The 17,553-nt window shown below is 40.7% G+C and overlaps 1 protein-coding gene across 1 annotated transcript; it reads left to right on the top strand.

Moving 5' to 3' along the window:
• Window positions 1-466: 466 nt before the first annotated feature.
• On the top strand, window positions 467-16,942 carry SERPINA10 (serpin family A member 10). Its single transcript, XM_065595655.1, has 5 exons — window positions 467-607; window positions 6,251-6,985; window positions 11,463-11,736; window positions 13,097-13,244; window positions 16,342-16,942. Exons 2-5 carry the CDS (start codon window positions 6,277-6,279, stop codon window positions 16,531-16,533), a joined length of 1,323 nt encoding a protein of 440 aa, XP_065451727.1. The 5' UTR covers window positions 467-607; window positions 6,251-6,276; the 3' UTR covers window positions 16,534-16,942.
• The last annotated feature ends 611 nt before the right edge of the window (window positions 16,943-17,553 follow it).

Raw genomic sequence — 17,553 nt, 5'->3', positions numbered from 1 at the left:
CCCACCACCATCCATCATTACGCACACACATACATGTACAGAAGGATATCACAGTGACTTTGCTTTCCTCTCCCTCCATCTGTCCTATATTGGAGTAAGATTTCTTCCATGCAGTGCCAGGGAATTGGAATTCCAAATCTACTGTCTGTATCTGAGGCCTGCTTCTTTAGGGGCAGATTTCCAAAAGACACAGATAGGAGTAAAGCACCCAGCATCTATTGACTCCCACTGGGAGCTGGGTACCTAACTGCCCTACAGCACTTTTGAAATTCCACTCTAGTCTTAAATCAGGCCAAACTCCCATTGTCTGAATAAGACAAAGATCAGGTCCCAAGATAGACTATCAAATCTGTTAATTTGAGAGTGCAATAGTATTGTCATTATTTTATTGATCAATAAGACATTTACTGGAACATGGCCCTCCACTTATAGGACACTCATCTTTCACTGTGTACCAGCAGTTAATGTATAACCTACAAAATCAGAGCATTACACTTTGGAATACCAAATATTTGCTGTTGACCTTCATCACTGGACAGTCATCATTTAACTTTGTTTTTTTTACATATAGTTGATTGAGAAAAGTAACAGACGAGCTGCCTTGTTGGTAAGATGGAACTGTTTAAACTAAGAATTTTAAATACCTATGCGGGGGGGGGGGGGGAAGAGGAGGGCAATTAGATCTGCATGTTCTTAACATTATGCAGTGTTTCAAGCAGGAGTTGATTTTATCTGTATATTGAAATTTTATTTTAATTTAAAATGCTATAATGTTTTCAAGGGGAAACCTTTTAGTATGAGCAAAAAGCAAGAAACCTCCTACTGTAGATATGTTGGTACTACAAATCATCCTAAACCAAAGTTTATACCAACTTTTTCCTGCTTTCACGGTTAAAAATTTTAATGAAATGTGTCTTCTGTTCTGCAGTGTTAAAAACTGAGATCTTTGGGAATCCAAAACAATGTTTGAACTTCACATGCTGTACAAATGCAAGCTTTTGCTTTTACAATTTAGACAACAAATACATGATTGTTTTCAAAGCTTCTTCCTCTACTTTCATATATTTTCTACACCGTTCAAAAGCTTTGTTTATCAGACAGTTATTGATGTTGAACAGCAAAACTTTATAATGATATGTCTAAAATCCCAAACTTGCAATAGACTATTGTCCAACTGTGCGTTCTTTAGCAATGTTCCCAAGTTAGCGGGAGTTTTGCTTTTTTGAGGTCTAGAGAGTCTTTTCCCTTCACCTCAGTTGGTTTTGGATCAGGCCCTAAGTAAAAACTTCACTCTTCGGTTCCCTGCCAAGCACTGAATCTGGAATAACATCACAGACTCTTCAAATAATGCAGGGAGTGCTGGGTGCATTGTTATCAGCTACTTTATCTCAGGGCAATTAAAAAGTCTAGACACTAGCCTCAGCAGCAAAGGAGAAGCTGCTTCTCCACTATGTTTATTAAACATTTGGGCCTGATCCTGTTGCTATTAACATCAGTGGGATTGTTGCCATTGACTTGTGTGAAAACAGGATCAGTCCCTCTAATTGTGAATTTTATAAAAAGCAGATCTTGCCAACCGCTCAGTGGCAGAGGGCTCTGCCTACCACAGAAATGATGTAAGATGCCAGGATTCATCTGGTGTTGGAGGAACAGGATACCAGGAGTGGATGAAGGGAGAGCATACCCCAAACCTATCATAAAGTCTAATTCCATAGGGGCCCCTATCTTTGTTGCCAAGGAGGGGGCGGAGGTGGGAGGAGTCTAGGAAGATCAGTCACTATGTTCCTTCCCATGTAAGAGGTGCATTGCAGGGGCAGAGGCTGCGGCAGCCCTATAACTGCAGTAGTGGCCAAGGAGCACCAGTGCTGTATAGGGAGCTGGAAGAGAATTGCTTTCCCCAAGCCTTGCAAAATTTGTCAGTGCACAGTTTGGTTTCTTGGGCTTTGCACAGATGCATAGTTTGCCCCTTGCTAATGTAAAGAGTAATGTAGGATCGGACAACTGCAGGGAGAGTGATGAGAAAGTTTTTCAAGAGAAACTAAGGCCATGCCATACTCAGGAGGTTTGGTTTACCAGGAATTCAAGTAACCTTTTAGTGTGATGGATCCCCCCCACACACACTTTTTACTTGACCTTTGGCTTCAGAGTCTCCAAACTACAAATCCCACCACAGAGCTGGAGACTCAGGAAATTTAGCTCAAGTTTTAGGCTTGTATCAAAACCAAGTTTTGCCCAATTTTCAGTTTCAACATTAAACTTCCACCCAACTATTTGTACCCTAGATGGAGACTTACTTTTGGCCTGAAGATGACTGATCAGAACACATTCATTTAATCTCCTCATGCAATTTTCCCAGTGCAGAGGGCCTGCACTAGGATTACATGAGATTTAAATTGTGCAGAGGGTCTTGAGAAGGCTTGTTAGACCAAAGTGAATTTCACCTTAACCACTTAACTCAAATGATAGAAGTAATGTGATCACATCAGCTAATTATATTAACCATAAATGACAATCTGCCAACAATTAAGGTATATTAGAGCTCCAGAGAACACATGAAAAGCAAAATCTGAGCCCAAGTACTATGTATGGGTCACAGATATAATAAATGTTTAGTTTAAAGGTGAAGTTAAAAGGTATGCTCTATAGCCTGGTCCAGTGATAGCACTGTGCACAGTCATTTATGGAAACAGATTCTGTTCTAGGATTAGGGTTCCTGCTCCTTGGACAAGTAGGGAAGGTAAGTGCTGTGGAGGTAGCATATTCAACCCAGATGGGATGTGAGAGTCACAATGCAGCCCCCTGTTGGGCAATCCAGGAATTGCGTTGGTGGGTTTTTGAGGGACCATGGTGAGTTCTCCCTGGGGAATAAGGAAGATGGTGCGGTGCAGTGCAGTGCCTGTGTGAGAAGAAAGGGAGGAGTCATACCCCTCCCTGCTCCACTCCCACAGAGTTCAGTCTTAGAACTATTAGCAAGAGCTGATCTCAACTGTTGGGATGGTGCAGAGGGAAAGAAGCAGTCTCCAGGACAGTCCAATCTAACCTATGAGAGAGATTTCATATTTCATATATTTGGGATTCTAGTAATGTTTAAAAAGGATAAAATGGCAGGAGCTTTCATGACCCACACCTAGTACATCTTTAGTCAGTGTGTGATGGGCATAGGGAATTTCACTGGGAGTGTAGATATAGTTAAAATAAATATAAAATTCATGGAAATGGTTTTAAGTTGTATATTTTTAATATTTTCCACATTTTACATGTGATTAGGAAGATGCATCACATTCAACTATTTCATTGTCTCCTGATTCATTCGTTATAGCCCATCTGGGCTGCCATCTTGTACAGAATGTAACTCACTATTTCAATAGAAAATTGACTGCCTGACTGCCAAATGTGGGCTGTTACTTTGTGCCCAGATGTCTTACTGCTCACATGAAAGTGCCTTTTCAGGGCTTACGCCCACAGACAATTACACATCTTGATGTAGGCAATCATGAGGGTTTGCGGAACTCTGAATTTATGGCATTCAGATAATGCCAGATTTTTGTATAAAATCATAAAAATGTAGAGCTAGAAGGAACCTCGAGAGGTCACCTAGTCTATCACATAATTCTCTGGCCATACGACAAATGTCAAGTTATACAATTACCATACTCTGGTGTTAGAGATCAGATATCCCTTAACAACAAAACATCTATTGAGACTGTTCTTTCCATCTAGTTAACTAAAAGCCTACTATTTTAATGATGGACCCATTTAACAGAATCAATCTTTTCATACCTCTTCTTCATTCTTATGATCGCTCTTATACAAAGAGAACTGGTGCAGAATGAAATTTCAAATGGCACCAGATCATTTTTCTTTCTAGCCATCCTAACAGAGTTTGGAACACCCTTCTAATTTGGATGGAAGGGGGTGGGATTTCCTGTCTGAAAATAAGCAAATTCAAAATATTGTATAAAAAAGTGATATTCTATCCTATATTGTATGGGAAACAATTCACACTTTGCTTTTAAATTTGCTCTGGTTATTTTGTATGTTCAGTGTCTTTGATTTCAATACACAAATGGCAATTACACATGTAGTTAGAAAAGTTATGCGTCTATGTGATTTATATAAGCAACTTCCATTTTCACATGCAAATTTTGGATTTTGCATGAGCAAATTTGGATGTTAAATTGGGGCCTTTTTGAAAATTTAACTTTCTTATTGCAAGGTTTTACAGAACATTCCTCTGCATGAATGTTGCTTAGAAATCATTGCTTGTGACAGAGAATAATAATATTCCAAACATAGAGTAAGTGTCTCACCCTCAGTCCATTCAGAAGCCCACTTCAGCATTCATCGGATCTTACAAAACAATATTTGATAAGTGAAGTGTAAAAGAACCAGAGGTAACACTACATATGATCTGGGCACCACTCTGTCCGCAAGAATAAATAATCCATATCAGATGAATGAAAAGTGAAAGGGAATGACAAATTTCCTTACCTGTTTACAATGGTATTGGATTCTCAGTCCAGGGCCTCACAACCTCATCATAGCTCAGCAGACACAAACAGTAACATGGAAATTAAGAGGGTGCAGTCTTCTTTACAAGGCTGGAAGGAAGTACTATGTCCCCCCTTCCCTATTCAATAGGATCTTCAACAAAAGGTACTATGTCTAAGTCATTCTTCTGAGCAGTCCTGTTACTCCAAGGTTCATAATTGTACACTCCTTCATGTTTGTAGGACTAGTTCATCTATTGCTTCTTCACAAATCCATGAACATAAGAGCAATCTCCTTCTGCAAAGAGGGAGCTGCTGTTAAAGGTGAACCACATCTGAAGTTCACAAGCAGCCTATTCAAATATTAGACAACAAAGACATCAAGCTACCTTACTCTTGCCAAGAAAGCATTTGAATCCCTGCTGTCCACCAGAACAGGTGCTCAATATTCAGAGTGACTATTCAACAAGGGAGGAGACATTATTACAGACATCATGAAAATCTGGAGTACCTGTCATTTCCCCTCCTCACTGGGGGGTTTTCTTAGGGCAGAGCCATCCCACAACACAGTCAGTACTCACAGCTGGAAAGAGTACCCTTACTTATAAAAATAGCAGGCGTTGGTTCCATTGTAACAATAAGTCTTCTATTATCCTCCAGATGGATGTAGGGGTGTGTGTCTGGAAGGGTCATTAATATTTAATTCCTTCTTGTGCTATTGCTATCCTGTGTCTAAAACAAAAGATTTCATTTTCACAAGCTTGCAAGGCTGAATTAAAAAGTAAAAGAGGCGATGGGGTGTGATCCTCCTCTGCCTTATACCAGTCGTGCACAATCATCATTCCTTTGGCTTCAGTAGAGTTACTCCTGGTTTACACGGGGGTAAACAATCAGAGGAAAATCAGGCCCAAGACCACTGGCCTTTTCCAAAATTATTATTAATGCTTTGCTTTTCTCCTAACTGAACATTTCTATGTAATTGGAAAAAACACTGATATGTCATTCAGGCTAATTTTCCCTAGAAAAGAAGGTCTATGTTATTCAGCAAAACCTCTAGTAATTTTTCAAAGGATTCTAAAGCAATTTGAAATGTATAACTTTTGAATTCTCCCAATCACATTTTTTTTTAAGTATGGCCAACTCTCAGAGTTTCTCATTTATGGGACTCAGAACTAGTGGTTACAGTTTGACTCTTTTAGTATACATTGTGCAGAAATTCAACGCTGGTATTTTTATACATACTGCATATTACACATACTAGCCCTTTAATTGTCAACAAGGTATTTCTCTCTCTACATTTGTATTCATCACATTAAAAATAGGTAGCTCTCATTGACTTCAGGTGGAGATGAATGTGCCTCATCTGAAAATTTGGACCTACTCTTTTAAGACAGGCTTCAATTTAACATAGGAAGATTAGTCAGGGACTTTCATGATGAACTGTTTAGCATATGAAGTGAGCCCCTTGCTAAAGGTCATGACATCTCTTTTGCATCCATTTTGAAAGAATGGAGACTTTTTTTTCCATTACTTTCACTTTGACTTTTGATTTGGGCATTGGCCATTCAAACTTTACATTGTTGGTGGGTAACTTGGGAGGAGGGTGGGGGGGTTGGTGAGAATTATGTGGTGGAAGGAACTTGAAACCATTTGGCTATATCCATGACCTCTTTATCTGGAACCCAGAAGCAAAGTATTTTCAATTAAAAAAAAGAAAAATTGTCATTGACTTTATTGTTTCTTTTCATTTTCTTGACTAGAAAGAAGCTCAGTGCTGGATTCCAAAATGAAAGCAGGGATTTGCCTTCTTCTCTTATGTGAAATGTGCATTGAATTAAGCACATCTCTTGGCAAGCCTGGAAATCGAAAGAAAGATAAAGGGAAGAGTTGCTTGCCGAATCATGAGAATGAAGGTAGCACTATGGACCAACTTTTGCATAGAAGCACCGCAGAGCCATTTACAGAGCAAGTCCCTCTAGAGTTCACTCTTTACAACCTCACTGAAAAGAACATGGATTTTGGATTCAATCTCTACAGGAAAATAGCACTGAAGCATGACAATAATGTGTTCTTCTCTCCGCTCTCTGTGTCATTTGTGATGGCTGTCCTCATGCTCGCAGCTGACGGGGAAACCTACAAGCAAATCGTTCAGGGTACAAACCTCCATCTTTTTCAGGGCAAAGAGAATTTTCATCAGTTGCCAGCTTTGTTTAAACAATTGAAAGATAACATCACAGAGAATGAAGAGCTTGTTCTGCAGAGAGGTAGTTTTTCTTTTATTCAAAAAAATTTCAGACTCAAGGAGCCTTTCCTTAATCTATCCAAGCAGTACTTTGATATGGAATTCTTAAGTGTGGATTTTCACAACTCCACCCGAGCAAAAAATGTCATAAATCAGAATATTAACAAGAAGACCAAAGGAAAAATCCCAAAGCTTTTTGAAGAACTTGACCAGCATGCTAAACTGGTTCTCGTGGATTACGTTCTCTTTAAAGGTAACTATTGATTTTATACTCTAAGATCATCATTTATAAAAAGACAACAGGCAAGACTCTGTTCTCAGTTACTTTAGTGTAGCTCCAGAAAAACTCCACTGGGATCAATGTTGCTACTCTAGATTTGCAACTGAGCTCAAAATATGGTTCAGAACGTTTGTGCATCAGGTAAGTCAAGTAAACCTGTCAATGCTACTGAGTTCACTGCAAACTGGATCTGTACATATGTCATATACTCATTATAACTGAGTTAGTGATTCAAATACAATGATTGTGGCTGGGGGCTTCTCCTTTAGGGAAAAGCATTTTCAAAGATACAGTATTTCCCCATTGTCCCCTATTAGATTTCCTTTTTTTAATTAATTTTTTTAAACCATAAATGATTTTAGTGGTACTGAAAAGGGCCTTGAATGCTGCAGACCTCCATTCTCAGAACAGCTAGAACACAGACAGAGGCAGTGAAAACTTCCTCTCAGTACCATATTAATTTGTCTTAATCCTTCTCTGAAGGGTCCATCTTGAGGGCCGAGAAGGTTGTTCAATCTCCCTGGGCTCCCTGCCAATCAGAGCCATTATTGTGGCGCCCACTGTAATGATAGCTGTAATATGGGCATATGTACTCTAGACTCTGGGCTGAGGGCACCAATTCATTTCTCATAGAATGCATTGGTCAAGGCAACACAGTTTCCCCATTTCATACAAGAGTCTCTTTGATCAGGGAAAAGAACCACACCTTACCCACGAGAGGACCTTCCACATATTGATCTGGTGCAACAGAAAGAAGTTATCAGAATCTGGAAGGCCCTTAGCTTGGCAAGAGAGGTGCAATCAAATTAGGAAAAATAAGCACAGCATGCCAAAGTTTATTGGCTAGGGCCCAAGTAGGCTGTGAAGAAGCAGACTCTGCAGAGACTTCCTATCCCCCCTAATGAGAAGGGAGCGAACTGCCTGTCACACAACAAGGCTCCCTGATTACACAGCAAATTAGCTGTCCCAGGACAGGAGTTCAGCTCTTTTCTTTCAGTTTCATTGAGCCAAAGGAGGCCAGCCTGGGCCCAGAGGCCCCGGCTGGAGTTTCCCCTGGAGAAACCAGTGATTTTTCAGACCACCTTCAGGTCCCTGAAGCCATCCAGTCCTCTTAGGGATGAAACTCCTATGGGAAGCATTATGATGGTGAGGACCCAGCAGGTCACGGGTATGCAGAGCTAGCACACGATAAACTTTGGACACTGTAAACCTGGGTCAGATCTGGAGCAGTAACCTCAACCTCTCCAGAATTCCAAGGCACACTGAAATATCACCTCTCACATTAAAATGCCTCAACCTGGCCCAGGAATCCCATTTATAAGGGTGCATTTTATTGTGGTGTTTTCCCCAATAATGCTCCCCCAGGTCCTTTGAATGAGCAGAGAAGGGCAGGGTATACATTAAAAGTTTCCAATTCAAGACATTGTACTACTTGCAAAAACTAAAATAATCCAAGATTGTCCCTGGTGCCCAGAATATGCATGAGAGAAGAGGAAGGACAAGTTTCCAGTTAAATAACAGAACCAGAAGAAACAAGGGCTTAGATCCTTGGCTAGGTCAAGGAGCACATAGCAATTATCTAATGCATCTCCACCACACAGCGGAATTCTCTGCTGATGGATAGCTGGTGTAGAAGCTCCTGTGTCCCTCACCCTGCAGTCAGTAGTCTCTGAATTCTAGTTGAGAAGGACCAGATTTTTCAAAGGAGGCCCCACACAGCACAAATAGTGATAGTCCACTCCTCTCAATCAGAGGGGAAGGGTGGCACAAAAAGTTGGGTCAGTTGATCAGGACAAAAGACAAGAGTACAGGGACAGGAGTAGGGCAAAGGGGGAGCAGAGAACCCCAGACTATGCCCACTGCTCCAAGAAGAGATCAAGGGAAACCACTACCTAGGTACATGCTCAAGTGAGGGAAGGAAAATGGCCCCACAGTGTGGTTTCCTTCCTCCTTGACATATAAATAGCCAGTTGGGACAATGTCAAGGGGAGGTTTCTGGATTTAGTTGGGCCTTGGATCGGGTGCAGTTTTCAGTGACATAGACAGAGAAAAGGAGGTGTGGCCAGGATAATGTCTCTATGCTGTCCCAATCCGCAGCAGTAGTTTCAGCCACTTTGGGTTCTGAGAAACTATTTAACTCTGACTTGTACCTGGGGACAAGTGCTGTACTTGGTCCCAGGATCATGAGAGTGAATGAAAAGCCTCTGGCTCAGTGTACACTCTCTCTCTCGAGGACAGCATCATACAGAGAGTTCTCTCCTTCTGAAGAAAGAAAACAGATGCAAACTTAAAAGTAAAACAAAACAAACAAAGAGGACCAAGCAGAATGCTCCATGGTGGAAGTTAAGAAATTTCTGCAGTCTGGTACGGGGGCTCATCTCACAATAGCTCAGAGCAAGGCATATTTTCCTTGAGATGGGGGAACAGCTGAGCAGAAGCAGTAAAATAGGCTAAAAGGATATTCCCCAAGAGTTCAATGTTATTGTACTGACAGCTTAGTAGCACTCATTGGGACATAGTCTGTGTCTGGTGTGTAATTCTGTTTCCTTTATTTGAAGAAGAATGTTAGTTAAGATGTAATGAAGCCCACCCAAGATACAGAGATAATAAATGGATTGGCTAGACTTACAAGTGAGTAGAGATACCCTGATAATTTACTAATGAGTGAGATATTAAAAAACCTAAACAGAGTAACCACACTGGAACATTGAGTTTTGGGAAAAGACGGTTAAAAGACAACCTGTTACTAAAAGAAATGCAGTGGCGAGAAAGCCTGAAAAAGTGCTATGATTTACAGCAGTCTCCAAAAATGGCAAGGTCCGGCTTTGACTGCTTTCTAGCAGTAGCAAATTCAGGGATGAATGCCCATGAGGGAGAACAGTTTGTCAGAAGCTCCTGTGAGTTCGTTTGGATTTGTTGGCAGAGACCATGTCTAAGAACAGCATGCTGGAAATTTAGGCTTCAGCAGATAGCAACCAGCACCATGAATTAAATTCTTTAAATGAATTAACCAGTGCAGAGCATGGCACATAGGTATAATATACCTATAAGACAAGTACTGTTTACGGCAGCCACCGCTTCCACATGGACAACAAGGCTAATCCCAGGTAGAGAACGGTGTAGTAGTCTAGCCTTGAGGTGACAAGAGTATGAACATAAGAATAAAAGAATGGCCATACTGGGTCAGACTAAAGGTCCATCTAGCCCAGTATCCTGTCTTCCAAAGTGGCCAATGCCAGGTGCCCCAGAAGGAATGAACAGAACAGGTAATCATCAAGTGATCCATCCCGTTGCCCATAATCATGACAAGCTCTGCATTTTGAAAAGAAAAGATTTTGTCAAGTATAAAGGTGAAAGAAGGTGTTTTTGGCCACCACTTCTCATTCAGAAGCTGTGAGTAGAGATGAATCCCAAATAAGACTTAGATTGACAGCCTCTAAAAAATAAGCCTGCAGATGCCTTCATCGCTTCTGCCAATTCCCCATCAACAATCAACCATCTTTTATCAACAGGCATCACTTGTGTCTTATTTTGACTGAATCCAACCCAGCTGGATTTCATCCAAATCCCTTTCTCTGCCAGAAATTGAGGCCTTGGCTACACTTACCCGCTAGTTCGGCGGCTGGCAATCGAACTTCTGGGTTCGACTTATCGCGTCTAGTCTGGACGCGATAAGTCGAACCCGGAAGTGCTCGCCGTCGACTGCGGTACTCCAGCTCGGCGAGAGGAGTACTGCGGAGTCGACGGGGGAGCCTGCCTGCCAAGTGTGGACCAAGGTAAGTTCGAACTAAGGTACTTCGAACTTCAGCTACGTTATTCACGTAGCTGAAGTTGCGTACCTTAGTTCGAATTAGGGGGGTAGTGTAGACCTGGCCTGAGATAGGAAAGAAATGGTAGAAAGGAAATGCAGGCCTTAGTATCATCAACATATATGGTGTCCAGCCATAGCACTCACAAGGGAGGCAGCCCATTGTTGATGCTCCATGAATGAGAATGTACAGAGGTATCACTTTAAAAAGAGAGTATTGAATAGGAGGAACAAACTTCTAGTGGAGTGTCAGAGTCAAGTAGCATTTCTGCAAAAAATGGATTATATGGTATTCAGTAAAATAAAGGAATATTCATTAGTTTGGAGCCTGGGGGTAATTGACCATCTGGACAAAGGGACAATGGGGAAAATATTTATTGATCATGTTTCTTCCCCTCCATCCCTCCTGAGCCTAGGTCTGTTTATTTTGTGCGGTTTTGCCCTCCTTTGCTGTAAAATGTTTTGAAGTATGTAGGTTAAAGATATCATAGTTGTTATCCAGCCATCCTATGCACAAGGGGACCAAAATCCTACATGACCGTATAGCAATGGATACAATTGGATAATATTTTAAGAACTTCAGAACTGTTACCATGAGGAAGTATGAGTATGAATAATTATTTTCTTTCTTTCTTTTCTAAGGCAAATGGCTGTACCCATTTAATACAAGGTTCACAGAACTGGAGATTTTCCATATAGACAAGTATAGGAAGGTACAGGTGCCCATGATGTTTAAATCAGACAAGGTTGCCTCAACTTCGGATAAGAACTTAGGATGCATTGTGCTAAAACTTCCCTACAGAGGGAGTGCACACATGCTTATTGCCATGCCGGAAAAGGAGGGAGATTACGCTTCACTTGAAGACCACATAACAGCAGAGCTTGTGGAATCGTGGCTTAGAAACATGAAGACCAGGTATAGCTTCACACTGACATCCTGACGATACTAACATATTTCATATTTACTGAGGTAAAAGAAACCCACTTATGTGCTGGTTTCTCTGTGGAGTGGCATCCTCACAGAGGCGAGGTCTTTCTAAATCCCCCAAAACAGAACCTTTGTACATAAGAGTGGTGTAGGGCTCTCACTTGAAGCCTTCACTTAAGACTGATTTATCTCCTCTATCCCACTAAGAAATGTACGTCTCACAGAGCACAGTCCAGCCTTTCCAAGCCCAAACATCAGGCCCTAACTGCGGTCTTCAGTTTGGCACTTCCAGCCAAAATAGCATGGCTAACCAGTGTGTGCAGCTTACTCATGAAGGGATTTCATATTTGGGCAATGAAGCATAAATACAAATATATTAAATAGGTTGAGCTATAAGAATGTAAAATAAATTAATCTCTTCACATGAAATATGATTCAGTAGGTGACACTCTTTCTCCTGGTTCAGGATTGAGTTAATCAATGCCTCATCATAGAAGTGGGGATACTGTGCTGCAGGAAACTAGAGCTTCTGACCCCTTGTGGCCCTGACATTTTTCATAAGAGAGAAAGCATTAGCCCTGCTGTCTTTTCCAAGTTGTTACGCAGCAATTTACATTCTGCCTACCTAGATTGCCCTACATTTCAAGTATTCTTCACTTCCTGCCCTAAACTGTTGTGTAGCATGTTGTGCACTGCTGAATTCGATCCCAGAGCTCGTTGCATTTCAGTATTGGTTGAAGTGACCATTACAAATCGCTTGTCTGCCTCATACAAGTGAGAGACAAGGTGGGTGAGGTAATATCTTTTACTGGACCAACTCCTGTTAGTGAGAGAGACAAACTTTTGAAAGCTTCACAGAGCTCTTCTTCGGGTATCAAGCACTTGGAGGCAAACATGGGACTCAAACTGAACTTCTCTCCCCCTGAAAAGGTCAGTTTGAGTCCCATGTTTACCTCCAAGTGCTTGAGGCTGAAAGAAGAGCTCCGTGTATCTCAAAAGCTTGTCTCTCCCACCAACAGAAGTCGGTCCGATAAAAGATATTACCTTAACCACCCTGTGTCTCTCGTATCCTGGGAGCAATATGGCTACATCAGCTCTGCATCGTACAAGTGAGGAATTTTCACTACTTTTTATAGGGCACTTTTAGATCCTCTGATGAAAGGTTAATGAAGTGCAAAATATTACTGAATGACCCTTCTAATAATAATTACTAAGTATATTCTAGGATAATGAGACAAGCAAAATTCATGGAGAAAAATCAAGCCTGTGATAAGGACATTTTTCTTGTTCCAAAATTAGGACTTTGTCAGCTTTTTCACTATATTACCAGTATTTATGTTTGTTACAGAAAAATGGACATTTTCTTTCCAAAGTTCAAATTAGACCAGAAATACCAGATGCATGAACTGCTTCCTACTCTGGGAATTCAAAACCTGTTCACAATGAACGCAGACCTGAGTAAACTTACAGATCAAAGATTTGTAAAAGTATCAAAGGTAAGACTTATAAGCTGCTTCTTGTTATTTATTTTTTGTATTATATTAGTGCCTAAAGGGCCCAGTCAAGATCAGGACCTGGTTGTGTTCGGTATTGTACAAATACATTGTGAGAAACAGTTCCTGCCTCAAAGAGCTTAAAAAAGATCAGGTGACTTGCTGAAGGTCTCAGAACAGAGCCAGGAATAGAACCCAGCACTCCTTACTCTCAGTCCATTAAGAGCCACATTTTGGCTTCTCTTGCACAAATCTGCAGAGGGAAGCAGTGGGAGAGGGAAGTTTGGAGTACTGCTGGGCATCATCTTTTACATGAAACATGTTTTCAGCAAAATGTACAGATTTGGTGACACTAAAACTTTTCACAAATTTGTGTCAATTCCACCAAATTGTTCTAGTTAAAAAAAAATCAGAAAAATATCAAAACAGTTTGCTACATCATTTTTAAAAAAAAGTGTTTATGTTTTTCAGTTCAAAACAATTTTTAGTTTCAAAATTTCCTGTAATGGTACTTAAGAATCAGAAACTTTAAAAAATGGTGAAAATTGAAAAAAGGGCTGTTTAGACCCAAAACAAAATTATTTTTGGCTTTGTGCTTCACTAAATTTTCATTCTCAAGTTGATCCAAAACAGGTTTTTTTCATTTTTATTTTTTGGAATTGCTAGCAAACTGACAAGTCCATTATTTGCCCAGCTCTAGTTCAGAGACTTCCCCCACCTCTTCTGTACACCTGTGCAGAGAACCACCACAATCCAGCACCATCCAGCAGGAAGAGACATGCCAAAGAGGACAAAACATGAACATGGCCCTACCCCATTCCATACCAAATGGACCACTGTCGTTTTCATAGATTGCACCCTTTTAAAGAGCATAGAAGTTGCCTCACCAAATATATAAATGTAAAAGTATTTAAACTATGATAGCTTTGTAAACTGACCTTAATCAAAATGGTTATTTCATATCCCAAGAGTAAAAATACAGAAGATACAATAGCAGATGTTTAGTTTATGGGCTATTACACCATTTAATGTGTGTAAATCAGGTTGAGAATCTGCAGCATACTCTTCCCCTTGCGCAGATACCAGGAAAAATTGTATAATCCAGAATTAATTGGCTATTAATTTTATTATAAAACAATCTAATTTTAATAGCATCTGTTAACTGATTTTAAAAGCAATTAATGCACCAGCTGGCATAGGACCATTGCAGCATTACTAAATGTTACCATGTGAGTTACATTAGTTCAGAAACAGATTTAGGACTTGAACAGTCATCAGAGTTTGGTATTGATGATGTTAACACCTTCAATTGTCTTTATGTCCTAGACCATAAACTAACCATGAAGCTTTCAGACATAGGCTTAAGAACTGAGGAAATAGCTAGATGCATACATTACAGAAATAAAGGGGAAAGGGTCAGATCCTGCAACGTATTGAGTGACCTTAATTCCCAGTGAGTTTGGTGAGAGTTGAGGGCTTGCAAACACCTCACAGGATTGTTTTGTATGTCTGTACTCATTAGTTCTGTGCTACTGCTTGCTTCAAGGAAATCTTCTCAAGATTATAAACATATAGCAATAAAACAAGACAGTTGCAATTACATAAAGGGAGATTTAGATTCAATATTAGGAAAAACTTGCTAACTAGAAGGATTGTTAAGGACTGAAACAGCTTAAAAAGGGAAGTTGTGGAATCTCTGTCATTGGCGGTTTTTGAGAACAGGTTAGGCAAATACCTGTCAGGGATGGGTTAGGTATACTTAATAGTGCTTCAGCATAGAGAAATGCACTAAATGACTTCTTGATGACTTTTGATCTCCCTTCGGGTCCTATGTTTATATGATTTTATAAACACTTTCAGAATGCACAATATTTAACCAAGTAAAGCCTTTCAATGTTTGTGACTAACTAAACTTAATCAGAAACAAGCTAATTACAGAAACAAACAACCAGAACCACTAATAGACATTTGTCTCCGTATTTAATCATGAAACGTAGAATGTAGGGTCAGCAGGAGTAGGAACTGAAGGCTCATTCTATACATTCTGTTAGTTAAATCTGAAGATTGTAAAACAGATTCTGTGGTCTGGCCAACCTGGGCTATGCATGGATTTGGGTTACGGGAAAAAGTGACTAGGAAAAGTGGCTTGAAGATCAAATGTTCAGCCTTCATTTTTTTTTATAAGAAAGTTACCCTGCCAAATTATGCATACAGAAATTGTATAATTGTTTCTAGAAATGTATCCAGGAAGCTTCTTAGGCTCTGATCCTGCAACTGATAGCGTTCAGATGGACTACGGCAGCTGTGCAGTCACACTGGAGCCAATGGGGCTCTGTGTGAGTGCAGCCATCAACTGCAAGATCAGAACCTCACTGTGACCCTCAATCCCTGGGCCTGTATGGTAGGGTTGCCATATTTAAAAAATAAAAATGAGGACACTCCAAGGAGCCCCGGCCCCACCCCTTCCCCAAAGTCCCCGCTCTAACTCCGCCCCCTCCCCTAAGTGCCCGCATTCCCCCTCCTCCCTCCCAGCCACGCGAAAAGGGCTGCCCGAGCACTACCGGCTTCACGGTTTGCCGGGGAGCCCCCAGACCCTTCGCCCCCGGCCGGCGCTTCCCCAGCACAGCTGGAGCCCGGGAGGGGAAGCGCCCAGCTGGGGGCGCAGGGTCTGGAGGCTGCCCAGCAAACCATGAAGCCGGTAGCGCTCAGGCTTCGGGCAACCCCCATGCCTCCGAACCCTGCGCCCCCGGCTGGGCACTTCCCCTCCCGGGCTCCAGGGGCGCAGGGTCCAGAGGCATGGGGGCTGCCCGAAGCCGGTAGCGCTCGGGAGCTCGGTGCTTACAGAGCCCAGGAGTTCAGGGAGCTCTAAGGTAAGCCAGGGAGTATTTTTCCCGGACATGTTCGGCTTTTTGGAAATTCCCGCCGGACGGGGGTTTGATTACCAAAAAGCCGGACATGTCTGGGAAAAACCGGACATATGGTAACCCTACTGTATGGCAGAGGCCTGCCACACATTAGGTGTTTGGAACTTCGATGACTGTTCTCCACATAAGGAGTCTCATTTTTGGTGTTTATAATATTGTTCTCTTTGCGTTATTAGATTATCCAAAGAGCAGTAATTGAAGTGGATGAGAAAGGAACTGAAGCAGCAGCTGTTAGTGGGTCAGAAATTACTGCATACTCAATGCCTCCTACCATTAAAGTGAATCAGCCGTTCCTCTTTATGATTTACGAAGAAACTTTCAAAACATTGCTGTTCATGGGCAGAGTGGTTAATCCTACAGAACTGTAAATGAAAACAATAGTTTCTAGTCTATCTCCAGTATATTCCAAGTTTTATTTTTATTTTCTTGAAACTATTACATTGCATTAGTTAGAACTGAAAACTTGCTAGGTACGAAAACAGATTCATTTCACATCTCAAATCATCAGCATGTCCTACTAAATTATTTTTGTTAATGCCCAAGCGGCAAGATTATCTAGTTGAGGCAATAATTGTGACAAAATAGAGATTTGTTCAAAAGCTGCATGTTATTTTATATATTTCCTAAACTGCTCCTTCCGACAGCCATCTAACAGTAGGCTTAAGATTACCGATTGTATACTATAAGAATCAGTTCAAATATTTCACTCTGTGAGCTAAACTAGATATTTCTGTATATGTGCAAGTTCAATAAAATGTTTGAGTTAAAAGATGCTAATTTCTGTTTAATTTTGTGTTTAATTCCCCATTGTATAACAGAGCCACCATTTTGCACATTTCACATTCACAGAAAAAATAGTTTCTTACAGAAAAATCATCAAAATGTAAACAAAAAATGTAAAGTGTATTTTAAAAATGCTGACAATATTTACTTATGGTCCAATAGGCTATACTATCAACTCCAAAATAACGTCTTGTAGAGCTACCATCATTAAAAGTCTCAAAAGCACAAACTTGAAAGTCCCAAATTCAACATTTTAATGATAGAATTCAGATATATTTTATTTAGAGATAAGCCTGAACGGAAACCTTGGATCCAAACATCCCAAAACATTTAGGAAGTTCACATCCAAACACTGCAGTTTGGCCTACTTTCTAACAATATTCTCTACTGCAATGAGAAGAATTAAGGGCCTGCGCCCACTGTCATCAATGGAAATTTTGCCATTTACATCACTGGGAGCAGGGTCAAATTTTAAGCATGGGCTCTATAGGCACTGTTCTTGAGAATTTTATTTACTTCTGATTGTGGAGAAATAGCAAGCCTATAATTAAGGCCACATCAGGGTTTTCAGTTCAGTGAGCTTATTCAGTTTTATCAAATGCATC

This window comes from Chrysemys picta, chromosome 4 (genome assembly GCF_011386835.1).
Source record: "Chrysemys picta bellii isolate R12L10 chromosome 4, ASM1138683v2, whole genome shotgun sequence".
Taxonomy (NCBI): Eukaryota; Metazoa; Chordata; order Testudines; family Emydidae; genus Chrysemys; species Chrysemys picta.
This window is presented reverse-complemented; position numbering and strand designations above follow the sequence as displayed.

Bases quoted from the DNA above. Each gene is read 5' to 3' on its own strand.
- SERPINA10 (XM_065595655.1), top strand. From the start codon at position 6,277: ATGAAAGCAGGGATTTGCCTTCTTCTCTTATGTGAAATGTGCATTGAA. The intron at 11,737-13,096 runs GTATAGCTTCAC...TGTTTGTTACAG, and splicing joins CTTAGAAACATGAAGACCAG to AAAAATGGACATTTTCTTTC. The intron at 13,245-16,341 runs GTAAGACTTATA...TTGCGTTATTAG, and splicing joins GATTTGTAAAAGTATCAAAG to ATTATCCAAAGAGCAGTAAT.